Source organism: Amphibalanus amphitrite, unplaced genomic scaffold (assembly GCF_019059575.1).
Source record: "Amphibalanus amphitrite isolate SeventyFive unplaced genomic scaffold, NRLGWU_Aamphi_draft 000757F_arrow, whole genome shotgun sequence".
Lineage (NCBI taxonomy): Eukaryota > Metazoa > Arthropoda > Thecostraca > Balanomorpha > Balanidae > Amphibalanus > Amphibalanus amphitrite.
In genome coordinates this window covers 297267-325129 of record NW_024882251.1, presented here as the reverse complement: position 1 = coordinate 325129, position 27863 = coordinate 297267, and the positions used below count along the sequence as shown (strand labels likewise).

General features: G+C 51.4%; 1 protein-coding gene across 1 annotated transcript; it reads right to left on the bottom strand.

Annotated features, from left to right (window-relative positions):
* Positions 1-951: 951 nt before the first annotated feature.
* Positions 952-27529, bottom strand: LOC122365678 (myb-related transcription factor, partner of profilin-like). The gene is made up of 3 exons (XM_043337102.1): positions 27159-27529; positions 15425-15602; positions 952-1040 (listed from the first exon to the last, which is right to left on the bottom strand). The coding sequence occupies exons 1-3, from the start codon at positions 27393-27395 to the stop codon at positions 952-954; spliced, it is 504 nt and encodes a 167-aa protein (XP_043193037.1). The 5' UTR covers positions 27396-27529.
* Positions 27530-27863: the final 334 nt, after the last annotated feature.

Sequence of the window (27863 nt, the reverse complement as noted above, 5' to 3'; positions counted from 1 at the left end):
AACACACCGAGCAAACAATAATATTTTGACAAACGGCGGCGCCGCGCGGCACGGCCGGCCATTGTCGGTCGTGTAACCGGAGGCGGCGCGCTCGGGGCGCGCGGCTCGCGTTTCGCCCGCTTTGATAGCGTGTCGGGCGAGGCGTTGAGACAACACGAGCGTCCCGGTGCGGGAGCAGGGCGGCGCCTGGCCCAGCACCCTCTCAGCAGCTACACAGCTGCCGACCCGCAGCCCCACACACTGGAGGTGGCGGCGGCGCGGCAACCGGCAGCTGAGCCTGAAAAGTGGCTACTTTTAGTGCTTTGTGATCAGGAATGCATGCGTCTGTATTGTGCAAACATGAAAGCACGCTGCTGACGGCTAGGTTTCCTCTTGGGCTCCACCCGGCGCCTGTCAGCTTCTGTATAGCTCGTATGCTAACGCCTGTACAGACGGATGCAGTTGTGATTGTGGCACGTACGCTATAACATATTTTGTTTGAACAGACAAGCATCTAATTACTATATGTATATTCAGAGCTAAGGGCTGCCTCGCCAAAGCACCGGCATTTTGTGGTTAGCATGTGCTAGAGTTGCAAAATGTGCAGTCGTGTCTTCATCACAACCCAGATCGTGGACGAGCGCTCGAGCTTTTTAAAGCCTCGGCTTACAACCCCCAAATCAGCCTGTTCTTTTCACTCACAGTTATTCTGTCAGCCACTTTGTGCAGGTATGACAATTACGCCGTATAATTGTGGCACTCACCGGCATCAGGTGCCGGCCGGCGGCGGTGGCAGCCTGTTCATATGCAGCAGCACATGCTCGCTGTCAGCGGCAGGCCGCGAATCAGCGTCAAATTATAGTGAGGCGTCGGCCCGTTTCACGCCGCGCATTGACGTGATGATTAATTACGGAGCATGACGGGCCGAAAATGGCCGGCGGATGCCGCCAATCAGGGCCGCCGCTTTGTCGACTAATTGGTGTACTGTTCAGGAGAGCCATTGTGGTCGTGTCGGGCCGGCGTGCCGTGTCTGCTCGGTCGGTCGGGTGCGTCCCACACACCTGCGGAAGGCGGCGCCAGACGCCAGACACAGACCGGCACAGACTACAGCGAGAGTGCGGCCAGGACCGGCACAGACCACGGCGAGAGTGCGGCCAGGACTGACACAGACCGGCAGTTCTGCCAGTTCGGTACAGACCAGAGAGAGGGCAGCCCGACACAGACCACTGACCGGCCGGCCAGTGCAGCCGAACGGCAGTCCAGCCCGATAGCAAACCCGACAGTCAAACCAGACAGGTCCGGCGGGAAACCAGCAGACAAAATACAGACCATACGGCCGGCAAGAAGACCCGACGGACCCTATGGTCAACCGTCAAACAAAATAAATTCAACAGTTGCGAATCGCTACTGGTCATATGGGCACTCCAAGTACTATATCCGGTAAAGTGAGGTAAGATAAGGTATTTTAACCCTCGCATGTGTGCGGCGTTTGCCAGCTTCTAATGTGTAGGGGGGGGGGGGGTCGGTTGGACCCCCCCCCTTGCCGTTTGGCCCCTGATCGAGCTAGAGCTTCGCGGAAAAAACGAGCGTGTTGCCCGTGACGAGAGAAAGCCGATGATACCCAATTTTAAGGTCCTAGGTCATTGGTTGACCTTCCAGGTCAGGTCAATGACCCCAAAGTCGGGAAAATCGGGACCTGTTAGAAAGTCGTAAAGAGTGGCTGCTAAGGGGTTTTTCGGGGTGCTGATCACGAATATCGTGTTAGTTTTGATCACAGATGATGTCTTGAAGCATTTAGACCAGGTCGGGTCAGGTCAGGTCAGGTCAACCAGTAGGCGTCGTGACGGGTATTCGTAATACGTGTCAACCGCCTCTGACAGCTTCGTAACATGTTACGAAGTCACCAAAACTACTTCGTAAATGTTCAAATGGTTGCTAAATTCGAATTCAGCTCCAAAAACTAGCCTAGAAACATGTAAAACTCGAAAAAGTGAACCGAGGTCACCCGAGGTCACCAAAGGTCAATGACCTGACCTGACCTTCAGGTGACCTTGACACCCACGGGAGTAACATCAAATTACATGTTTGAACGTTTGAAACCATGAAAAGCTTGCAAACGCGCGGCTAATGCGAGCCGACATACGCAGAATCGCGATTCCGGCCAAACATGGTCTCGGAAAAGAGGTCACAGGTCAAAGGCCATTTGGGTCAGGGTCATGAAATTTTCAGGGTAGGTGTAAAATTGATCAATGTGAGGGTACTGAAAGTTTCGTCGCGATCGGCCGCTTTTTACGCGAGTTATTCGCGAAAAACCATGGGGGGGGGTCCATCCGACCCCCCCCCCCCCCTACACATGCGAGGGTTAAGCCAACACGGCGGTTGCCCAGAAGACAGCAAAGAACCGATTTGAAATAACCAGACCTCACAAAGCTAAATTTCAGTCAACAGAAATTAGAAAAACTAACAAACCTATTGCAAATGATGCGTCTCCTCGTCTCTGCACGCTGCACTGCTCGCAAGATTAGAAAGATAACGCTACCGATGCTATTAGGCGTCATTGGCTATGCACTGTGTTTGCTTCCATTCCGACAGTCATGGATCCTGCCTCAGAATTCGAATGACTGATGAAATGATGCGGCCAAAACAATTTACTAAAAACTCGGTTCTCGGGCAACACACAACGCCCTATGCCCAATGCCCATACAATGAGCGTAATGTATCTGGCATGCTGTGCCGCACGACACGCCAGTACTGCGGTACAGCCCAGGCAAACTCCGCCGACGGGCTGCCGCCCGAGCTGTGTTTTCTTTGTCGCACAAACGTCGGCACTCCTTCTCATCCGGTTGACCTCGTGACCCGATAAACCGTTTTCCCAGATACTGACGCATGCCTAAAAACCACCCGATCATGTTCCACCAGTTCCCGAGGCAGACCGGGCTGGCCGCCACCCACGATCAAAGTCCGCGGACCGACTTCCAGCGGGTTAATTACCGTGCCAATCACGCCGATCACGGCATCTCAGCTCGGCCGCGTGGTTCGACAGCTCGGCAGCCGGACCACGGCCGAGCACCCGCTGAGTGACGCGAGTAAATCACGGAGCACGCAACGCGCGCCGGCCGGCCCAACTAGCAATTTGGCCCGCTTAATAGGGCGGCCGTTCAAGGTTGCGTAAAAAGATATTGGCTATCTGGCGGTGTGCATGCTATGTCGTGCCGACGGCCGATCAGATTCCGGACGCTGCTGAGATAGCTCGCAGATGGATAATATGGAAATTCGAGTCGAACAGCACGGTGAGTCAGAAACGCGTATGTAGCGTGTTAACTGATGCTGCGTGCTTGGCAGCTCCGTGCGATTGCCTAGAAGGACTGGGACTATTCACTAGTAAGAAGATCTACAAACGTTCACAATGGAAAGTGGGTAGGTGTTCTACGCTCTCGCCATTATTCTATCGTGGCGTTTGTAGTTGTTGTGCTAAAGTTGGCATGTGCTACGATCAGGGTTGTGCTTGACTCATGAGTCGAGTCAGAAATTTGACTCAACTCTGACTCAAATGAGTCAGATTACTCAAATGAGTCAGATTTGAGTCGAGTCGGATAAAATGTTGAGCTGTTGAGTTTAGTCAGAGTTGAGTCGGACAAAAATATTAAGACGTTGAGTTGAGTAGGAGTTGAGTCAGTAAAATAGCTTTTGACATTGAGTTGAGTCAAACATCCCCCCCGCTTAACAACTTAGCCCTGGCCCTGCTGCTTGATTTTTTTCACCCCCCCCCCCCGCTCAACAACTTTTTTATCTGAGTCAATTTTGAGTCAACTCAGTTGACTCAACAAAAATTGAGTCAAGTTTGAGTCAACTCATATTTTCATTCAGACGCTTGAGTCATGAGTCGAGTCAAGGGAAAAAATCAGCTCCTTGTTTGAGTCAGAGTTGAGTCAGGGCTTTCTGAAGTTGAATGATGAGTTGAGTCGGCAAATTTTTTTTAGTCGAGCACAACCCTGGCTACGATACAGTGCAGTTTGGAATGAGCTAACGAGGTAATGTAGTTTTAGCCATTTCTGTGACCCATCTCAGGTTGGCTGTCGCATTGCACTAGATCAACGGCACGGTATTCAAAGCATCAGCAGCAACAAGTTTGCATGATTAGATGACAGCCATGTAGTACAGCTGCACTGCATTCATTATATTCACCGCAGACATGCCACTCACGCCGCCGCCCATCGGACCCTCTCCATGCTGCCGTTCTTTTCATCGTTCCATCACTGGGGCGTGGCCTCACGACGGCTGTGGTCTGCCGGAGCTCGGCCGCGGACGACCTGTCGAAGCCTCCCCGCCCCCGCCCCCGCCCCCGCCCCCGCCCCAGCAGCACCGTCACCGGCAAATTGCCAATTATTTCGCACACTTTGTGTGGTCGGCGGGCGCGCCTTGAATTGCCCGTTGGCATTTCTCAATTTGGTGGTCGGCTTCCGAGGAAATGGTCGATAGGAGAGGAAAGAGCTGGGGATAGAAGCGAATGGAGAGCGAGAGTGGGTGATAAAGAGAGAACTAAAACGGGCAGACAGTATGTACATATGCATAATACATAGGATACATGAGATTGAGAGGGTGTTTGAAGCATTAGATTGGACGAAGAGTATCGATGCATGTTTGGTGATCTACTATGGTAAGTCAAACCTTATGGTGAAAAGCAAGGCTAATTATTTACGTTTCAGTTAAGTTTAACTCTTGCTTCTTCCAAAATAATGCTTATTTTCTTTACCGTTAGGACGGTAAGACCCGCGAGCCGAAGCCTGGGTTTTGAACTATAATTACAGGAGTGACATCCATTTCCAAACAAACCCTGTCACCCTGAACACCCTCCAGATAGTTCATTGACAACTTCACAGCGCCAGCCGGCCCAGAAATAGCCGTTCGAGCAGCCATCGAGCCAACAACAAATTAGTGCGGTCGGCGGCGACGGCGGGCGGCCGGCGGACGTCCGTCGGCGCCGTCGGGCGCCCCGAGGCCCGTCGGCGGCGGCGCGCGAGCCTCAGAGCGGCGCCCAGCGGCCCGCGCGGCGGGGTTCGCCGGCGCGCGGGGAAGAAGCCGCTCCGGTTTCCGATGGAAGTCGGCGCATTCCTTCCGTCTCCCGCCGCGGTCAGTTCCGGCCGGAGACCAAACACAGCCGCGCCGGCCCCGCAGACTGCTCTGTTTAGGTGTGGGGAGGCAAATCTGGCCCGGCTCCGGTAGGTGCCGACAGATGAACGTTGTGTTTTCTATTGGGGTCTTCAGGTGTCATATCGTGGCAAAGTTCGAAATCCTATGCCAGTTTCCCAAGTTCAAACGAACTACTGAGCCAAAGAAGGCTTGACTTAACAGATAAAATGTCACAATGATCTGCAACCACGGCAGACTCTATGGTATGGAAAAATATATGTTTGATGCAAGCGGTAATATGCATGTATGTATTTATGTGTGCTTATATGCATGATTGTATGTATGTATGTATGTATGTTTGTATGTATGTATGTATGTATGTATGTATGTATTATGTAGGTACTAAGGAGTAAGGTGTCTCCACCAAGTGAATTTTCTGAGCTGTGCTCAGAACTTCTTCAATATTTCGCCTAATGATAACATATGCAATAAATGATTCAGCAATCGACCCGATAGAAATCCATATTTAGATGCCAAATCTAACACATAAAACTACAAGCTTTCCCGCTGTTACTCTACAAACTTTTATTTCTCACCCTTTCTTATATCAAACGGCATTTCACATGCAGTAGCTGGAATGTTCCCGATATGCCATATGGGTATGTAGATCGATATCGATATAGCTACCTTGGAAACTCGAACAAAGTCTCCATTGCGTTGATTCTGAATGCTGATATGTATTTTTGCGGTGCTTACAAGCATGTTTTGGCCACTGGGCTTATTACACGCATTTCGCCTTGACACTTGGACGCAACAGCAATGCGATGTATGTGTTACAGGCCGCAGGGACGGCGCCACAGGGGGGGCAGGAGGGGCAGCCGCCCCCCCAACTCTGAACACTGGGGCCCTCTTTCAGCCAGCAGGTCAGGTATGGACGGAATACTCTCTGGCTGTGCAGAAAGAAGACTTCTGGGCAGAGCTGTAGAAATGACTTCAGGAGTGGGGAATCAAGCCAAAGGGGGCCTTCTCAAGGTGCCGCCGCCAAGATAAAACTTACGGGCTTTGGCCCATGTTTTTGGAAAAGGGCCCAATTTAGCAAAAAAAGGTGAAAGAAAATCGTTTATTTTGTATCTTGGGTGATTGTGGCCCTGTCTTATTTTCCCAGGCTGTAGAAAGGGCCCGGGCCAAAGAGGGCCCATGCCACGTCTGAGAGGGCCCATTTAATATATGAATGGGCCCAGGAAAGGGAGGTGCCATATTATGCCTGAGAAAGAGAGGGCCCATACAAGTCATGATAGGGCCCGCAGCGGTGCTGAGATGGCCCTTGGAAGGAGTGTGAGAGCCTGCAGTAAAATGCCTGAGAGGGTCCATACCAGCCGTGACAGGGCCCATATCAGTACTGCGAGGGCCCACAGCATGGCCCATAACAGTAATGAGGGGGCCACCACAAGTTATGTGAGGGCCCGTACCCTGACATATTACTGAGGGTTATGTCAGTCAATGGCAATCATGGAAGGGCCCCCAGCAGTACTGAGAGGACCCTTGCAATGACTAGGAGGGCCCGTGGCCCCGTACCATACCTGAAAATTGAGATGGCCCATACCACTCATGTGAGGGCCTGCAGCAGTACTGAGAGGGCCCTTGCAAAAACTGGGAGGGCCCGTATCATGCCTGAGAGGGTCCATACCAGTCATTAGAGGGCCAACAACAGTGCTGAGAGGGCCATTGAAAGGTCTGGTAAGGTCCTTAGAATGTCTGAGAGGGTTCATACCAGGCCTCAGAAGCCCCTAGTAGTATAAAAAGGCCCATATCAAGCCTCTGAGGGTCCCTACCAGTCAAGAGAGAGCCTTTTCCGGGCTCCAATGGCCATGCCAAACTGAGGATTTACCGAACCTCAGAAGGCCCATACCAGGCCTCAGGGGCCCAAACCAGGCTTCAGAAGGACCATATTAGGTCTCAAGGGGCCAAGCCAGGTTTCTGAGGCCTCTACTAGGCCTTAGAAGGTTCATAATAGACTTAATGGGGACCTGACAGGTTTCCGAAGGCCCAGACCAGTCCGCAGAGGGCACCTACAAGGTCTCAGAAGGCCAATTTCAGGCCGCATAGACCCGAATAGACATCGGAAGGCCCGTATCAGGCCACAAAGTGCCTATACCAGGCTTCAGAATGTCAATACTAGGCCTAATGGGGCGTAACCGGTCTCCAAATGCCCATTCGAGACCTCAGAGGGCCCATATCCAGTCCCGGGGGAACATAGGAACTAGGCCTCATGGGGTTCCTATGATATCGAAATCGCCCGCGATTATCACTAAACCCTGGCCGCCGCACAGTGGGCGTTTCAAGGGTTCTAGCCTCTCACAACCTTTCAACCCTTATAGCCTTGGATCTAGGAGACCTACGCCTACGAATTACACACCAAACTGTAGCAAATTCATTAAAGAACGTGAATGCATGACGATTTCCCATGTTATAAGCTTTCGCAATGTGCAGTAACTGCATGAAATGTTGCATAAGCGTGGCAAAACGGAGCACTTCCATTCCCCCTTGCGGTTTGGCCCCTGATCGAGCTAGAGCTTCGCGGAAAAAACGAGGTTGCTGCCCGTGATGAGAGAAAGCTGATGATACCCAATTTTAAGGTCCTAGGTCATTGGTTGACCTTCCAGGGCAGGTCAATGTCCCAAAAGTCGGGAAAATCGGAACCTGTTAGAACATCGTAAAGTGAGGTTGCTTTGGGGCTTTTCGGGGTGCCGATCACGAATTTCATGCTAGTTTTGATCACAGATGATTTCGTCATGCATTTAGGTCAGGTCGGATCAGGTCAAGTCAGGTCAGCCAGTATGCGTCCTGCCGGGTATTCATAGTAGGTGTCAACCACTACTGACAGCCTCGTAACATCATACAAAGGCACCAAAACTACTTCGTAAATGCTCAAATGGTTGCGAAATTCGAAATCAGCTCCAAAAACTAGCCTAGAAACATGTAAAACTCGAAAAAGTGAACCGAGGTCACCAAAGGTCAATGAACTGACCTGACCTTCAGGTGACCTTGACACCCAGCATAATGCATGGAACCAATATCATTTCACATGGTTGAGCGTTTGAAACCACAAAAAGACTGCAAACGCGCGGATAATGTGAGCCGACACACGCTGAATCGCGATTCCGGCCAAACATGATCTCGAGAAATAGGTCACAGGTCAAAGGTCATTGGGGTCAGGGTCATGAAATTTTCAGTGTAGGTGTGAAATTGATGAACTCGAATGTACTGAAAGTTTCGTCTTGATCGGCCACTTTTTACGCGAGTTATTCGTGAAAAAACGAGGGTGGTCCGTTCGACCACCTATAAGTCCGAAGGTTAAGGTTTTGAGTCGTTGACCTCGAGTCAAAGTCTGGTCAGAGTCCCTCAGGTCACGAACTTGGTCAAAGGAGGGCGACTGTCTAACTTACTTTGTTCCGGAGTTATTGACGGAAAACTAATATGGCCCTAGTGACGTCATAAATGACGTCATGCAAGGTTAGCAATGCAAAGGTGTAGCACCGTACCTTGCAGGGAGCGCATGAAACCATGATTCCATGTGCTTGAGATAGTTATAGATCATTCCTGGCGCTAAAATAACAGCTTCCATATTTTCCTCATTGACTTATAACGGTGAGATCACGCGACCGACCTGACCGCATGTGAACTTAAGCAAAAAATCCGAGATATAAATATACATGTTGTGAGACCTCGGGGTATGCTACGTCCTGAAATCTTCATCTCCCTGTGAACGTCCCTCTGGCACTGAGGGCGTTGCGACGTTGCAACATCTGAGGACCGTGCAGAGGTTCACTTATGACGTCATAGGTCAGCGACCTGACCTGACCTGACATGAAAATGCGGTTGATTTAACAAGAACCGGCTTGAATCAAAGGTCAAGTACGCCAAGTTTCAGCTCTTTATCGCCGGCGTGTTGTGAGCTATCGCGTTAAAACCTATAAGGGGGCGGCACCCCCCTCGGCCTCGGGGGGGGGGGGGTGGCGTGACTTATGCAGAATTTCCCATTAACTCATGTGCAATACTTCTCAATTTTTTTTTAGGACACAAAATGTGTTTGAGGTTTCGCGAGACCAGACCGGCCGGATCGCCCACTGTGCATCGCCTGAGGCCTTTCCGGTCACGTGACAGCTCATCCTCCGGTCAATTAGAATGCTTCTGACCCACGAGATAACACTGGCTGGTGTTTCTGTCATCACTTGAAATAATATAAGCTAAAATGCAGGCTGATTTGTTCGCTCCCGTCACTATGGAGCTAATAAAGGCTAGACGGCGTATTGCAAAATGTTGCATAGCAGCAAATGGCGCAAGTTTGCGCACTTTTTTATTGCTTGGCCGGTTCAATAACATCACAATGCACATGGTGACACTCGATTTCGAGCGGGACCTGGGGGAACTCAAAAGATCGGCTTAACATAGTGAGTGATATTAATTTTAAGCATACAAAATAACTCGGTGATATGTTTATCTCTCATGCTGCTAAATGATTTTCGCAACCTCATTTTTCGTTGCGCGGAATTGATCGTAACATGTCACAGAACAACTCATAAAATCATTGGCGTGTAAAACTCACGCACATAAGATCCCCATGGCATCTACTTTGACTCTTCAAACACCCGAAAACTATGACTTGTCTACGGCCTAAGAAAGCTTTGTGTTTGAAGCCCCTTTCACCCTATACCAAGTTGTTGCATGACCAGATAATAGTCATTTATATAATGTATGGACATTTTGTAGTCGATTGGTATGCTTTTTGTGTTCATAAAAGCAAAATAATTTTTTTGCTCCGTAAGAGGCTAGACCGGCCCGAACGCCTACAGTGCGCCGGTCAAACTTCGGGGTCAACTGTACCATACTTGAGAGGGCCCATACCACTCATGCGAGGGCCTTTAGGTCAACCTTAGTGTATTACCCGAGGCACCGCTCCTGTGTCATGTGTGTACCGGTGTTTTTGGGCCGGCCCTGTCCAGCCGAGCTCCTGTTTGAGCCACTGTCCGTCAGAGTCACTTTCCAGCCGGGAGGCGGGGCATGATAAACTCGAGTATTGAAAACACGCTTTTGTTCAGAATTTGGCTGCTCAGGCTGATTCAGGTTGTTTACGTGGAATTCGTTGGTCAAGTAAACAGTTTCCAACAACAAAGGTTACCTATTCATGTTACCACAAGAACAATGTCTTGCCTATTGTCGAACGGACCCCCTCGATTTTTCGCGAATAACTCGCGTAAAGAGCGGCTGATCGCGACGAAACTTTTAGTACCTTCGCGTTAATCAATTTTACACCTATCCTAAAAATTTCATGGCCTTGACTCTAACGACCTTTGACCTGTGACCTACTTTTTGAGACCATGTTTGGCCCGAATGGCGATTCGGCGTATGTCGGCTCGCATTAGCCGCACGTTTGCAGCCTTTTCGTGGTTTCAAGCGTTCAAACATGGGATATGATGTTGCTCCCATGCATTAGGGTGGGTGTCAAGGTCACCGGAAGGTCAGGTTAGGTCATTGACCTTTGATGACCTCGGTTCACTTTTTCGAGTTTTACATGTCTCTAAGCTAGTTTTTTTAGCTGAATTCGAATTTAGCAACCATTTGAACATTTATGAAGTAATTTTGGTGCCTTCGTAACATGTTACGAAGCTGTCAGAGGCGGTTGCCAGCTACTACAAATATCCGGCAAAACCCTTACTGATTGACCTGACCTGACCTGACCCGACCTGGCCTAAATGCATGAAGACTGCAGCCACCCTTTACGACGTTCTAACATGTCCCGATTTTCCGACTTTTGGGTCATTGACCTGACCTGGAAGGTTAGCCGATGACCAAGGACCTTAAAATTGGGTATCATCGGCTTCCTCTCGTCACGGGCAGCACGCTCGTTTTTTTTTCTGCGAAGGTCTAGCTTTATCAGGGGCGAAACGGCAAGGGCGGGCCCAACGCCCAACGAACTCCCGCCCCTATACCTACGTTCGTGGCTGGAAAAACCCCACGACGGGCGAGGGTTAAGAGTGTGTCTTTTAACACAAAAGTTGTTGTGTAGGAGGCAACGGGTGTGGGAATGGTAGGTCAAGGTACAAATAAAGGCTTGCATAGTATTGACGGTATTGACGATATTTCGGAAAGTTTGGGCCCCCATCTTGTTTGGGCCCTTTTTCTGAAAACCTGCCCCCGCAAGGCGAAATCCGTGGCGCCGGCCCTGACAGGCCGTATGAAAACTCAGGCCGTTTGCAAACGGCCTGGCCCGATTCAGGCCGTTTGCAAACGGCCTGGACAGCCCAGTCAGTATGCAAACGGACTGAAAAGTCAGGCCGTTTGAATACGGGCTGAAATTCCAGGCTGTATGCAAACCGCCTAAAATTTCAGGCCGTTTGCAAACCGTCTAGGCCGTATGACAACTTTCCAGACACCAGGCCGTTTGCAAACGGTCTAGGCATTTTGAAAACAATCTGGTCTGCATAAAGTTACAGCTGGACAATGTTGAGTTTGTTGAAGCACGACCGTTTCATGACATTACATAGCATCATGAAATCCTGAGGTGCATTCGGCATCCGGAAAAATATTGTCACTCGAATATTCTCCGTCGGAAAATGGTTGTTGAGCGCCTATCTTCAGCATGTCTCGTTATCGCGATACCGTTCGTGATCCCCGATGATTCTCGCTAGTTCCGGAAAATTCTCCCTGATTTTCCCGATGACGAATGCAGGCCTGGTCAGGAAGAGATTAGCAGAACTGAGACCCGGCCCGTATAGCGCCCGGTCGACCCGGGCTTCCCCCGGACTTCAAAGTTTCGCCTTCCACCGCAATGGTCAAGTATTGCCGGCGTACGCCACCGGCCAGCCGCCGCGCCGGCGCGGCGCGGCGGTCGACCGGGCGCGGTGAGGACTCTAATGTGAACCAGTGGCGCGGGAACTTCTTCCAGACTGGGTGGGGGGGGGGCTGAACCATAATGTAGATCAACCTAGGGTACTCCCAAATCTAGTTTTCTCACCGGTTTTAGGCCACTTATTTTTAGACCTTGGCCTTTTCAACAAAAAAAGAAAATATTTGCAAAAAAGTCAGGAACCTATTCCGTCTCAGCTGAGTAAAGAAACTACCGTTTTGGCAGCCTGGAATAAAGGTTTTAATCTGCCAAATGAGTTGCTGAGCCAGTGAAAGAGGTGGATTTTTCACTTACATGCTTTGTTCCTTTGTGACCCACAACCCCTGATTTGGGGAGGACAAGCTGCCCCAACGGTTCCTGACCTCATGAAAAGTTGTGGGGCACCGCCCCCACGGCCCCAGAGCTGTGGGAGCAAGCTTCCCCCACTGCCCCCTCCCCCGGTTCCCGCGCCTATGTATGAATCTATGAAATTATGTTGGTAGATTTCCGATTTCGATTTCTCCAGCTGGGGGGGGGGGGGGGGGGCTCAAATACATTACGAGCCCCCCCCCCCCCAGCCCGAAAAGTTGGAGGGGCTCAGCCCCCGCTAGCCCCCCCCCCCCCCGGCTCCCGCGCCACTGCTGTGAACTCTGATGTCCATTGCGCGCTCCCGTGTTTTATGCCGCAAAATAATTGGTGAGTCTTGTAGTGATACGTTTCACCAGACCTCACCAGTAGTGCCTTCACCAGGCTCCATCAACTGGATGGCCGTACACAGGCGGACCGTGAACTTGTATAATTAGTAATATTGTCGAAATAGGGTCGGGCCCAGCATCAACACAGTAAGAAAATGTTCGACGTATGTAGACGAGTCATTCGGCATGGAATGCGCAAGCATTCACATGGATGCAACCTGATCATCGACCAACCTGGATCCATTAAGTTCAATCTTCAGAGGCTGTTGTGCTTCGCCAGACCGTTTGAAAACTGACTAGGCCGTTTTCAAACTGTCTAGGCCGTTTCAAACTGCCTAGGCCGTTTTCATACGGCCTGATATTTCAGGCGGTTTGCAAACGGCCGGCTTTTTCAGGCCGTTTTCAAACGGCCTGACTGGGCCAGGCCGTTTGCAAACGGACTGAGTTTTCATACGGTCTGTAACATATGCACCTTTACACTACAGTCCCACAAGCTCTCCCTTCCGTCTGGCTGTTGGCCAGTCATGGGAACGAGTTGTGTCGCCGTCCGTACCCCGTCCGGTCCCTCTGCGCCGCTCTCACCCTCGACACCCCTTCAGAGCGGGAAAACAAAGCGCCCTCGGCTGTCGCGTCGGTCGTTACTGCTGTCCCGCCGCCGCTGCCGATTGGAGCTTATTATTGGGCGGCGGTTGGCGGCCGGCGGCCATTTTGTGCGTGACGTCATGGGAACACCTGAGAGCCGGCCTCATCTCCCTTCTTATCAGGATTGTGTCATTTCCAGGATTGTGTCTAATCGCCAGTGGCGGCGGCGGTGGTTTTGTCACACGCGAGGCCGGGTTTTCCGACCGCTCGCGGTGCAGTGGTGGGCTGAGGAACGAGATGTAGCCCGTGAGCCACGGATGCAGTGATGATGTGGTGTTGAGGTATGATATCATGTGATGTTATGATGCTGTGCTAGCTACTGAACAGCGCAGTGGAAAGAGCAGTCGGGGAGAGCTGACGATATAGTTAGACGGGTCTGGCGGTAGCGGCCAAAGAGATCCCGAGGCTGCACTCGTTGGGTTATACGCTAGAAGAAATGATGCAGTGTCAATGAAAATGTTTTGAAAAGACTGTCCAATGTGCATTGCCCAATGGTTGACTAGGTACACTAGGTAGGGTAGGTAATCGGTACGTATGTGCCCAATGCAAACCAGCAAAAAATTCAAATTCCAGATGTAGCGACGTCCAGCTGCAATGCCCAATTAAATTCAGTCCACCGGTCTGTAAGTACACCCAATTTCCAATTCGTTCGCTCCCGGGTCCAATTCGGTGGCCACATTCCGGCTCCGGCAGCCAGTTTGGTGGTCCGGCTCGCCTCCAATGACGCCGGTGAGTAGCGCATTGTCGCCGTCCCGGCACTCAATGGGCGGCGATGGCCAATAGAGTCCCCATTGTCGGACCGTGCCGTGCCCCGGGGCCATATCGGCCCAGAGGCAGCGGCGACGCGCGGCCAATAATTGAAACGAAACGGCTCCCGGGATCGGCGATGATTACTTGAATGTAATATTGATACCCAATTCGGCTTCCAATGGCTGGGTCGATCGTTTTAGCGACAATTAATTGAGCTGTTAAAGAAGGGATGCGGATGATTTTGACGTTTGGTGGACTCAGAGTCGAGGGTTTGACGGGGCATTAGATCAGGTGACTCTTGCTTGTAATTACAGTTGTGAACAACGCTAACAGCTTGAGAGCACGCACTACGGATGCTTATTGACAACTCAATTGAAAGATTCTCTTTTCGCTGATAACTAATCACAAACACCATCTCAGTATACATATTCAGATTATTCTGGGCCTGGCTTTAAATAAGCCAACCCATGTATCCCATCCCAATCCCGGATGGTCCAATCAGCTCGTTACGAGAAGGACGGCACGCGCCTTACGGAATCATCACGGGGAGAAACCCCGCTATTGGTCCCTTTCTCCCCGACAAATAGGTAATTAGCGAAGACGTTTCCCGTTCACGGCGTGGTTGCCTGGGCAACCATCTATCGATCTGGTTCTGCCGCGCAGCTGACTCGCCATGTGAGGCCGGTGCAAATATGCCGCGTCATCGCCCGGCTACCGGGCTGGCGGCGAAAATCGGAACGTGACGAGGTGTGAGTTCTGTCAGGTACGGAGGAGCACGTGGCCAGTAGCTTGTAACCTAACGACTGAGAGTTTCCGAGAGATCGATGTTGAGGGAACATCGTAACTTTGCTGCAGTTGTGTTCAGCTTACCTTTATGCCAGCAGCTGACAGTGATCAATTTAGATTAAGAATATAAATAAGGAATGAGTGATGGTTTGTCTCGTCCCTCCTCTGATATTCTGTCCGTATGTGTTTTGCTCATGCCCTTTAATCGTTACACAATACACATGCAGTTGCGGTTTTGTTTCGCCCTTTAGCTGGTTGATAGAAATGAACCTAGATGTTTGTTCTTACACGAATCGATACATTTGTTTAGGTATGCCTACCGGAGACGGACAGTTGCGGTTATTCAATATTCATATTGCTTTTTAAGGAAAACACCGATAACCCAAGTATTTGGATGAGGAAGCCGCTAAACTGCAGTGGAAGTAAGCCGCAGTGTTCAATATTCATTGCTTCATATAGCCCCACTCTCGCAACTCACCGTGGCATCAAATCTCAGTCCCTCAGTACGAGTCTCCCTTTGAACCGGCCGCCCTCCGCGAGTCGCCCCGATACCCACCTGTGTTGGGTGTGTGCTCCATCCCCCGTAGGTCGAAGCCGGCGAACTGCGCCCCTGCGCCCGTGGTCGGCACGCCGTGGCCCTGTACCCCGGAAGGCAGGAAGCCAGCTGCTGCCGCTGCCGCCGCCGCCTGGTACATCCGTGATGTGGCCACGGAGTTCAGGTGGTCGAAACTCGGCTGGAAACGGACGGCAGACGAGCAGGCTTAGACTGGAATGTAGGCAACTAGCCGAAACTGGGCTGGAAACAGGCGGTAGACAAGACAGACAAACCCTCATGGGCTGTTGTGCAATGTGCAATTTAAATACAACTTTTATTCATAATATTGTTAGTGCTTATTTTTATGCGAACGAAATGATGAAAAAAATCGTCAATTTTGGGCACTGTACAGTAGCGACGGAACACCTTCAAAAGTCAGGTGGGGCACTGCTGACTTTTGGTCCCATTCTTTCCATGCAACACCCATAGGTCTAATGTTAAAATGGCAAAATCAAGGGGGTACGATGCCCCGGTGCCCTCCCCGTTCCGCGGCCTATAGGTATGAGTATGACACAGTATGAGTAGGTACTATTCCCCGAAGGTTCCCCCTTATATTTCTACGTATCGAATATTCTTTGGCTTGAAAATGTTCTCTAAGCTTCAGAATGTGTTTGCTGTGTGCTGTGTGCTGTGCTGTGTGTTTGCTGTGATATAAATAACTTCAAGCCACAAACCGCAGTACTCGTGCTGTAGCGCCATTACCGTGAAACGTGGAAACGCATTGCCCGTTGTTTTCCGACGGACAGGCAAAGTTGTATGCTTCGGTGCGATTTGCCCAGCCTATGAATAAAGTATGATCGAAAATAAAAGAGACAACAGTTTCGGGCATAGCCCCTCATCAGATTTCCAGATTGATGTTTTATTTCATCAATATCTATATTACCAGTAAAACGCCTTTTGGGCGAAGAACGAGCGAGCGAGACAGTGAGCCCTGCACGTGCGGAAGGGCGAGAGGGTACTTCCTTCCAACGGGCTTGTGCAAAGCACCCTTCTAACCGGTCGCTAGCGGTGTGCCAAATTTGAACGCAATCGGCCCAGCCGTTCCTGAGATCTGGAAGCGGCATTCTGCACGTGCGCACGTGCAAACGGGGTCCAAAATGACTTTTGCACGGCATCCTACTAACCGGTCCCCAACCGTGTACCAAATTTGAGCGCAATCGGCCCAGCCGTTCTCGAGATCTGGAAACGCCCCCTGCACGTGCGCACGTGCAGTAGCACCCTAACCGCAACACATGGGAATGCATTGCCTGGTGGGTGCCTACCTGTATGCCAAGTTTCAGCGAAATCGCCCCAGTAATTACCGAGTTACTGAAATGGGAACAAATTTGACACCTCTTATTGTTGTATTTTGCACGTGCACTGGGGGTGACCCACATGCATCGAGAGTATCCGACCTTTGGTAGAAGGGATGCAGCTACCCTATAAAAATTACCGCAAGACAATTGCTCAAACCGCTACTGAGATATGGGCCTCTCAAAATCACTACTTTTGCAAAACTGCTTGAACACCCTTGACTTTTCACGTGGCACGTGCCACGACAGTGACTTAGATGTATCACAAGTAGTCAATTACGGGGTAGAAGGGATTGGGCTACCCGACAAAAAAGACCGCAGGCCAATCGGTCCAGCGGTTGCTGAGATATAAGCCTCTCAAAAGCGTTACAGGCCGGGCCGGGCCGGGCCGGGCCGCTCATACTGAGATTTTCCCGTGGTGAAATTTGCACAACTTATACATAGATCAAGGATGCGCGACGTGCCTTTGAGGGGTCTCAGCTCGATCGGATTGATAGGGAGCGCGTGGCGCGTGCTCAAAAAGTGCAAATTCGCGTCATAGACTTTACATGTATAAATCGGCGTGCGAAATCGGGCGAAAACGGCTAATTTTGGCCGACACGGGTCCAGTCCCCGTGCAATATCTTGGTGACCAGGGATCCGACCGGCACGGGGAAAACAGCACCGTGTACAGAATTGAGCGGGCTGTCGAATGGTGTACGATGCAGAGGAAAACACGTGCCACGTGCACCCATGAGGGCACTTTTGTTGAAAAAATGCGGTTTTTGACGGATTTTGGAATTGATTTTAGTTTTAGGTGACCGTTAAACAGAGCGAGTTGAAACAACGCCTGTGGGCAAGAGAAATCTATATTACTATTTGAGGAGGGTGCGTCTGTCCGTTACCGAGGTCCCGACTTGGTGCTGCTTTGCGTGGACTACAGGCCAGACCGTTGCACCTAGCGCGCTGAAATTTGCACAACTCATAGATCAAAGATGCGCGACGTGCCTTTGAGGGGTCTCAGCTCGATCGGGTCGTTAGTGAGCGCGTGGCGCGTGCCCAAAAAGTGCAAATTCGCGTCATAGACTTTACATGTATAAATCGGCGTGCAAAATCGGGCGAAAACGGCTAATTTTGGCCGACACGGGTCCAGTCCCCGTGCAATATCTTGGTGACCAGGGATCCGACCGGCACGGGGAAAATAGCATCGTGTAGATAATTGAATGGGCGATGGAATGGTGTGCGATACGGAGGATAGCACGCGCCACGTGCACCGGGAGGGCACTTTTGTTGAAAAATTGCGGTTTTTGGCGGATTTTGGAATTGATTTTATTTTTAGGTGACCGTTAAACAGAGCGAGATGGAACAACGCCTGTTGGCAAGAGAAATGTACCGCCTATCACATAAAAATTGTGAAAAGCTGATTGATCCAAATCAAGGTGGTACAAATCACGGGAGAAAATGGCGTTTGTCAATTTTGTGCCACTTTCAAAGTGGCGCACCCAAGGGGGGGGGCCTTGGGGCCCGGGCCCCCCCCCGCTCGGTCATAATTAGGAGGCCCCCTGAGCACCGCTTAGGGTACTTTTACACTTGACTTTCCTGCCTAACCTACTATAATTCTGCACAAGATGCACTATCTGGGCAGAGGCCAGGAGGCCCCCTCTGGTAGGCGACCCTTGATGGGCAGGAGGCCCCTTCTGGATGTGAGGCACCTTCTCACAGGAGGCCCTATCTGGGCAGGAATCAAGAGGCCCCCTCTGGCAGGAGATCCTTCATGGGCAGGAGGCCCCCGAGGCTCCCTCTGCACAGGAGGCCCCCTCTGGTAAGCGACCCTTGATGGGCAGGAGGCCCCGTCTGGCAGGGGACCTTTTATGCACAGGAGGCCCCTTCTGGATTTGAGGCACCTCTCACAAGAGGCCCTATCTGGGCAGGAATCAAGAGGCCCCCTCTGGCAGGAGATCATTCATGAGCAGGAGGCCCCCGAGGCTCGCTCTTCACAGGAGGCCCTTTCTGGACAGGAGCAGGAGGCCCCCTCTGGCAGGAAAGCCTTTATAGGCAGGAGGCCCCTCTGGCAGGACACCTTTTCTGCTTAGTAGGCCCCTTCTGCATGGGAGGCTCCCTTCTGCACAGATGGCCCTATCTGGGTGGGAGCCAGGAGGCCCCCTCTGGCAGGAAATCTTATACTGGGCAGGAGGCCCCCTCTGGCAGGAAATCTTATACTGGGCAGGAGGCCCCGAGGTTTCCTCTACTTAGGGGCCCTTTCTGGGCCGGAGTCAGGGGGCCCCTCTGGCCTCTTGCAGGAGACCCTTTCTGGGCAGGAGGCCCTCTCTGGATGGGAGTCTCTCTCTGCATAAGAGGACATATCTTGGCAGCAGTCAGGAGGCCCCCTCTGCACAAAATGTCCTATCTGGGTAGGAGCCAGGAGGCCCCCTCTGGCAGGAGATCCTATATGGGCAGGAGGCCCCGAGACTCCCTCTGCACAGGAGGCCCTTTGTGGGCAGGAGCCAGGACAGTGGCGGTCGCAGGGGGGGCCATCAGGGCCATGGCCCCCCCCAAAGGCAAATCAGGGGGGGCCATCATATCATTTGGCCCCCCCCCAAACAACCGATGGGCCCCCATGGCCGTATGGGGCCCTGGCCCGTATTCGATTGTCACGAGGCTCGAGAAACCCACGCCAGCTATTAACAGCTCCCATACCAGTCTTTGAGGGTCCTACACTGACGTCGGAGGGCCCTTCAGTGGCGGTCAAGCGTCCACATTGACCGCTGAGGACCCAAATTGACCTCTGAGGGCCCTCCACTGGCCTTTGAGGGCCCCTAAACCGGTCTCAGGGGCCCAACCGGCGTCTGAGAGCCTCATTCCGGCCTCTGATGGCCTCATTTCTGTCTCTCGAGTCCCAAGACCAGCCTTTAAGTGTCTCTGAGGGCCCCGCACTGGATTCTGAAGACCCGATGTTGGTCTCTAAGAGCCCGCATCGGCCTCTGGGGGCCCATCTTGACCTTTGAGGGCCCTCCGCTGGTCTCTGGGGTCCAATGCCGGCCCTTGCCGGCCTTTTAGGGCCCAAAACTGACCTCTAAGGGCCCATGCTGGCCTGTAAGGACCCACATTAGCCTCTGAGGCCCCCCGCACTGGATTCTGAAGACCCAATGCCGGCCGCTCAGGGCCCGCATCGGCGTCTGAGGGCCCACCTTGGCCTTTGAGGGCCCTCCGCTGGCCTCTGGGGTCCAACGCCGGCCCATGCCAGTCTTTTAGGGCCCCACACTGACCTCTGAGGGCCCCATGCTGGCCTGTAAGGACACACATTAGCCTCTATGGGCCCCGCACTGAATTCTGAAGACCCGATGCCGGCCTCTAAGGGCCCGCATCGGCCTCTGAGGGCCCATCTTGACTTTTGAGGGCCCTCTACTGCCTCTGGGGTATAACGCCGGCAAATGCCAGTCTTTTAGGGTCCCATTCTGACCTTTGAGGGCCCCATGCTGGCCTGTAAGGGCCCACATTAGCCTCTGAGGGCCCCCGCACTGGATTCTGAAGACCCGATGCCGGCCTCTAAGGGTCAGCATCGGCTTCTGAGGACCCATCTTGGCCTTTGAGGGCCTTCTGTTGGCCTCTGGGGTCCAACGCCGGCCCATGCCGGTCTTTTAGGGCCCCACACTGACCTCTGACAGCTCGTGCTGGCCTGTAAGTACCCACCTTAGCCTCTGAGGACCCCGCACGAGCCTCTAAAGACCCGATGCCGGTCTGTAAGGGCCCGCATCGGCCTCTGAGGGCCCATCTTGGCCTTTAAGGGCCCTCTACTGGCCTCTGGGGTCCAACGCCGGCCCATGTCGGTCTTTTAGGGCACCACGCTAACCTCTGAGGGCTCCATGCTGGCCTGTAAGGACCCACATTTGCCTCTGAGTGCCCAATTTGGTCTCTGATGGTCTCAAACTGCCTTTTGCAGGCCCTGTACTGGTCTCTGAGGGCCCTAAACTGGCCCCTAAGGGCCCAAACCAGCCTAGGTCCCACACCGGCCTCTGATGGTCCCATTTCTGTCTCTGGGACCCAAACTGACCCTTATGTGCCTCTGAGGGCCCCGTACTGGCTTCAGAAGGATCGATGCCGGCTTCTGAGGACCCATAACGGTCTTTAAGTGTCTCATGCCGACACCTCAGGCCCCACACTAGCCTCTGAGGGGCCCCAAACTGGCCGCCTATGAGGTCTCTACACCGGCCACTGATGGCCGTATTATGTTCTCTGGGGGGCTCAAGCCTTACCTTCGGGGGTCACGCACTTGCCTCTGAAGGCCCACATCAGCCTCTGGGGTCCTACCTGGGGCCTTTGAGACCCTTCGCTGACCCTTGGGTCCAACGCCGGCCTTTGGGGGGTCTGACACCGTACTCTAAGGGCCCCATTGCAGCCTCTAGGCGATAGGTATCGCCTAAGCGCTATCGATGGGCCCATAAGTGTAGGAACCATGGGTGCAGTGGGCGCAGTTGCACCAAACACAATTCTGCAGTGGGTGCAGACAATGTATTCTGCATCCACAATAATCTAGAACAAAACCCCCTTTTCTCAGCAACACTACTTTCCATGCAGCACGACAAATTTAGGATATTTTGCCCACTATCCATCTTTCGAAGCATTTGATACTGTAATGGTCTTCAAAACTTACATTTGTGCCCAGTAAAAAAAGAGAGAAGATGAAACGGAACACATGTGATTGAACAGTGAACAGATACCGAGGACCCACTGTCAAAAGTTTTAGCACGATGATCTTAGAAAATAGCAAAGTTAGCCGCCTAAGCCGCCTTTACTTTTGCGGTAGTCCATTCACAGTTGCGTGAATTAGACAATATCAATAATTCAAAATGCACTTATCGGTACCTTTTCGACATTGTACACCCTCAAAGCTCGCAATGAGCCTCCGCTCGGGTGCCGCTCCCTACCCCCCCCCCCCCCCCGCTTCACCGGTCATGGCCTGGATTTCTGTACCCGTGCACTACGCCCGTGGGCCCCTTTGAGCTAGCACCGGGCCCCCCGGGTCAGCGCAGGGGCCCCTTTGCCAAGTTGGCCCCCCCCCAAACTCCAAGTCTGCGACCGCCCCTGAGCCAGGAGGCCCCCTCTGGCAGGAGACCCTTTATGGGCAGGAGTCCCCTCTGGCAGAGGACCTTTTATGCTTAGGAGGCCCCTTCTGGATGGGACGCTCCCTTCTGCACAGAGGGCCCTATCTAGGCAGGAGCCAGGAGGCCTCATCTGGCAGGAGCTCCTTTATGGGCAGGAGACCCCGAGGCTTCCTCTGCACAGGGGCCCTTTCTGGGCAGGAGTCAGGAGGCCCCTCTGGCCTCTTGAACGAGACCCTTTATGCCCTCTCCTGATGGAAGGCTCCCTCTGCACAAGAGGCCCCTTCTGGCAGGACTCTCTCTGGATCCCCTCTGGAAGGAGACCGTCTCTGGGAAAGAGGCCATCTCTGGATAGGAGGCCCCTCTTCACAAGAGGTCCTATCCGGGCAGCGCCTCGCCCTGGCAGGGCATTTTTCATAACGCGGCCTGGCAGAGGGGGGGGGGGTCGATGCGACCCCCCTCGCGATTGGATCCTATGGCACCTAGAAATACCAAATTTGGTAGGTAGGTGGCCCTCTTAAAATCCTCGTCCCTGTGCAAATTTGGTTGCTCTAGGTCAATATTTAGGGGTTTTTGGGAGGTATAATTGTAAAAAATTTGCTAAAACAGGTCAAAAGTTTTCGCTGATAACTTTTGATTTAATTAACCCGCGCCGGGCAGGTGCTCCGCGACTTCCGCGCCGGGCCGGGGGGGTGTCTGAAAACCCCCCTTCTAACTCGGCTCCTGGGTCACGTAGCGACACGCGGTAAGCGGCATTCAAAAGAGCGTCCAAAATAAGTACGAAAACACTTCAGTCATTTTTTGGGTCAGGTCAAAGGTCAGGCTACCAGAGGTCACCAAAGGTAAAATGTTGGCTATTTCAACATTTTGGAAACTGCCAACGGCTAACTCGGGAACCGATAGAGCTACAGCGCCGCGGAAAAGCGCATTCGATAGCTCTTTTGACGCTCTTTCGCCAATATGTCCTCAGATTTGACCTCAGGTCAACGGTTTAGCCTCCAGAGGGCAAAAACTCCAAAAATAGCCGTTTTTTACGAACAGTGTTTTTCGGCAATAACTTCTGACTCAAAAAAGCCACGACATTACTTTTGCCAGAATCGTGTTCCTCTTGTCAAAACGCGTCGAATGAACTATAAGTTGACCTTGAAAAGTCAACTTAAAAATTTGACCTCAGGACCTGACCGGAAAAGGTCATGTTGCATATCAGTCGATCCGCATCGTCGAGCCGAACACATCTAAGGCGTTTTCATCGCTCTATCATGCCTCTATCAGAAGTTATTAGCAAAAAACTGTTAGATACTATTCGTGACCTGAGATGACCTCGGGGACATCTCAGAACGAGGGGTCACACTCCGGGTCACAGGTGCAATTTTCGGGTTCAGTGTGTCCATTTTACCTACATCCCGATGTTTGAGAGTGTCTAGAATGGCGTTCGTGCAAAACAGACGCCTTTCAATTTTCTCCCATTGAATTATAATAGAGAGGCCGCAAAATTGACCTGACCTTAGGTCACCGATATCGAAATTCCGAGATACACGTTTAATAGGTTTTTATACACGCTTTTATAGGATACACGAGATACACTGTTACTCTCATCAATCGCTGAAAGTTTCAAGGCAATCGTGCGGTCGGTGTAGCCATGACGAACATTCTAATTTGTTTCTGACCTGACCTTGAGAGACCTGGGTCTGAAATTTTCACAGCATGTGCGGAAAAGATGCACGAACAGGTGTGTTAAAAACGGCGGCGCGGAGCTGCGAAAAGCCGCCGGGGGGGGGGGTGTGTTCAAACACCCCCCGGCCCGGCGCGGGTTAAGATAGAGCAAAACAAAAGCACCAGTGAACTCAGCACGTCAAGGCGTGTCGAATGATATACTTTTTTTGTTTGCTTAAGTGTACTTAAAAGTGTAGGTATTAAAGTGTACTTAAGTGCACAACTTAAGTAAAACTTAAGTCTTAGGAATGGTTGAAATGCTTAATGTTGCATATCATTCGACTCAGCTGTTCAAGAGGAACAGAATGATACCATTTTGAAACCTGTTCTATTATGTGACAAGTTATCGGCACAAACGTCATTTGACCTGAGTTGACCTCATTTGACCTGAACCTTAGATAAGTACACCAAACAAAGAAACACCGAGTGACATTATGTTAAGTACTGTGGTATCAAAGAACAAAAGGGATACAACGAAGCGGACATCTCTATATTTTCCGAATAGGAGTTATTTGAATATTTTCCCATAGGCTTAACATTACGACGTAATGACCCCTAACTGACCTCAGGTCAGTGACATAAAAAACGAACTACATATTATACAGCTCGGTGAACTTAGCACATCCTGAAAGTTTGAAGGAAATCAGTCCAAAACTGTGCGTTGGACAGGTACATAAAAAATTAAATTTGACCATAACCTTGTACCCGTTTTTCTGACATGGTGGCCTGACCCAAGGTCGACCGGACCTGAAATTTGCAGATCACATGAAAAAAGGTTGCCCCATAGGTTGTGCCAAATTTAGCGGCGTTGCGCGCCGCCAATTTTACGCTATCTTTGAAAAACCTTAGGGGGGGGGGTCGCATCGACCCCCCTGCCAGGGTGAGGGTTAAGCTTTACTAATAACGCTAAGAACGTCACCAAACATACAGAGGCCGTCAAAAAGTAAGCCATTTGGAGGCCCCCTCGATAGAGAAAAGGCCCCCTGGCAAGCGGAACACGGAGGCCCCTTTGAGCCCGGGCCCCCTCCCCTGGAAAATCCTGGGTGCGCCCCTGCCGGGCACTTTGTTCCTCAAAATGGTTTTGCTCCATGATCTGATACATCTGGCAAATAAAAATGACACCGTTGGAAAGAGCATTCAATTCTGTCCAAGGTTCAGTCTTCATTTTTGCATGATGAGCAACAGTATCCTTAAAAATGTAAATGTTCCAAACCATTACATTGTCATTTTTAGCGAAATTCATCGATGGCCCTCAAAAGACTTCACGCCAGTTTTCGAATCATTCTAAAGTAGAACGCATGATAATACGACACGGGCACCTCGATGCGATGTATCTTTTTGTTTTCTTACAAAATGCTTGGCCGTCAAAAAAGCAGTCGAACGAAATGGATATCTACCAACCAAATCGACACAGACCAACCCAATACCCACGGGTCTAAAATAACTCTTCTTCGCGTTGCGGAGCACGCGGGTAACCCTAGTACCTACTAATTATAATAAACCTCAAATAACCGCTTTCTCATATTAGATCTACTGAATCTTGACACTCTTAGTTTAGCACTCATAATTATGGCAGGTAGTAGACATTCAATATCAAATTGCAAAGGGGACGAAAGCGAAACTTATTAAACAAAGAAGTTGTTTGTCAAACGGTTGTACGGTTGTCAAGACACAAACCCCTTAAAATGTTACAGGGCGGGTCAAACCCGCCTGGGACAGGCCCTCGTTAAAAAACCGTTTTGTTGGAAAGACTTGGTTCGCTCTTTGCGCTCTCTGGTAGGTAATAATGAGACAATTTATCCGGAGAGGTAAATTGGCCGCCCCACCTGTAAGATAATTGACGAAATGATTAGATAGCCTTTTAAGCAGTTGACATCTCTAGTGTCACTGTGCAGGAAGGTATCAAAATTCTGTCTCCCGTAATTCTTCTTCAAAGCCAGTGAAATTTGAATTTGGACGAAAAACGAGCACTTTTACTGTCGTTGGAAACGTTGTATTGCATGACCTAACCTTAGTTGTTAGCAAAATTCGACATCGTACCATGCGTTGGTGGGTTCGGTATCTGGAAGAACAATTCATTTTCTTTTTAACTCTTAGCAATTTTATCCTTTTATTATGTCGATGCGGGGCTATTTGGCCGGTACATACCTAGCTGGTTAATTGGCTAGTGCTTTCAGGATCGTTACTATAGAAATCGTGTCTCTAAAAGGGTGATGTCGATCTACATAGATGGTATTACGGCACAGTCTACCTTCAAGGGAGTGCAGGCTAAGCCATCAGAATCTGCGCAGACTAGCTGCCGGGTTCTGGTCACCTGTCCTAAAGGAAAAGTCCATGGCCACGAAACGGGAAAACGATGAAAAGGCTACAAATCGTGATAATGGTTTAAATTTATTTGAATTGCCATTTTTGATGGCAGCAATTGGTTCATGACGTCGGAACAATGCAAAAATGCGTTAGGTAAATTTGATCGGCTTATCACTATTTTATTTCAATTGACATACGAGTATAAGCTGTTTACTTTTAGGGTAACTTTTCCATTTCGAAGAGCGTCGTGAAGCTAATGATAAAAGTTAAAACATAAACAAATGCAAAAGTTAGTTATAATTCAAAGGTCAGCAGAACGTTTAAAATAATTACGTTCTCAAGTTCTCAAAGTGTGACACAAACTCCGCAGACCAGAAATTAGTCAGTCTTTCGAATCGAAATCCAACATCGATCTAAGCTGAGAAATGTGCGTAGAAAATTATCCGTTGATGACACCGAAGTTTCGCAACTTATATGTATGTTTTCGGCCTCTAATTGACACCGGCCCGATAGCCCTCATACCCCACCGGCCAAGCACTTGGCCACCTTGCAGACCTTTGTTGAACGTCAAAATGTTTACATTGATGGTTGATCTATAATCTTAGTCCTTATAGGCTTTCTGACCCGCGGATAGAAAAATGAATGCAGAAAAGCTAGCGTTGATTAGATGCAGAAACAAGTGGTGAGTTTTGAGATATCTATATTGTTTAAAAAAAAAACGACCAATTTACTCCACTTTCCCTTCCCCGTAGGTAATTATATTGGAACATAACAATGGACGGTTCAGGCATCGGTGGGTCCGTGATGGTGCTGGTCGCTGCTGGGGTGAGGGGGGGGGGGGTGTAAGAGGCATGCTCTCCCATAAGGCTTCCTGACCTCCGAAAACTTCTCAAACTTCGCCTACTTATACCTATGCTGCTTTAACTGATAGGTAAGGCAGGCTAGCTGGATGAACTTTTGTTTTATACCTATTCGCCTTCTTTGCAAGGGAAGCCACACAACTTCGGCGAAGCTCGGTCTCTCCGTAGATGCAAATACAATACCGCAAGTGCCCCCATCGGTTAACCGATGATTTTTCATACTCTAATGCAGGTTCACCTTCCTAGAACTTCGAAGACTATATACTTTGATTTACTTTGACCGTCTCTTAAAGTCACTTAGCCATGCCATCCAATTATACAGCCAAACTGCTTTGTGTGTCCACTGCCTATGCCGGAATGTCTTACATAGCATCGAAAATGATTGCAGAAGCAGATGTGCTTTGACAAATGTAAAAGTTAAAACATATGACAGAGAGTGACTGACCTGCGCGAAGAGTGGCGCCCGGCTGTAGGGCGGTGTATGTGACGGAGGCGGTGGTGGCGGCGGAGGCGGCGGCGGCGGCGGCGGCAGCCCGGTCCGCGGCTCCTGGTGCAGTCCCAGCAGCTCCTGTATGCCGAACGGGGAGCGCTGGTGGTGCCCGCCGCCGGCCGCCATCCCGTGACCCAGCAGTGTCCCCGGAGGCACGCCCATCCTGTTCCTCTCCGGGTGCAGTACACTCATCTCCGACACCGCGCCGCGCCGCGCCGCGGACCGCCGCACACACACTGACCGCAGCGGCTGGATCACCTAGCGCGGCCCTAATTACCACTTGGCCCACCGACCCGCCGCCCGAACCCCGGCGCCAATCTGGCTGAGCCGAGCACGGCGCCCATACGTCGGCCTATTAGAGGCCGCCCCGCGTCAGCGCCGAGGCCCCGCCCACCGCGGCCGACCGGCCAATCAGCGCCGGAGAGGGCAGTCCGACGGGCGGGGAGGTAATTGGCTTGTTAGCGGTCGACGAACCGCGAGGCTGCCCGCCAAATGCACCCACCGCCCGGGGAGCTGAGAGAGGGGGCCGGAGACGGGAGAGCACCCACCGCCAAATGCACCCACCACCCGGGGAGCTGGGGGGGGGGGGGGGCAGAGAGCACCCACGGCCACGTCCCACCGCCAAGTGTACCCGGCGCTCGGGCCTCGGGGAGCAGTGAG

Coding starts and splice junctions, on each gene's coding strand:
- LOC122365678 (XM_043337102.1), bottom strand. CDS start 27,395: ATGAGTGTACTGCACCCGGAGAGGAACAGGATGGGCGTGCCTCCGGGG. Junction 15,603..27,158: donor GGGCGCCACTCTTCGCGCAG/GTCAGTCACTCT, acceptor GTCCGTTTCCAG/CCGAGTTTCGACCACCTGAA. Junction 1,041..15,424: donor GGAGCACACACCCAACACAG/GTGGGTATCGGG, acceptor CGCCTTCCGCAG/GTGTGTGGGACGCACCCGAC.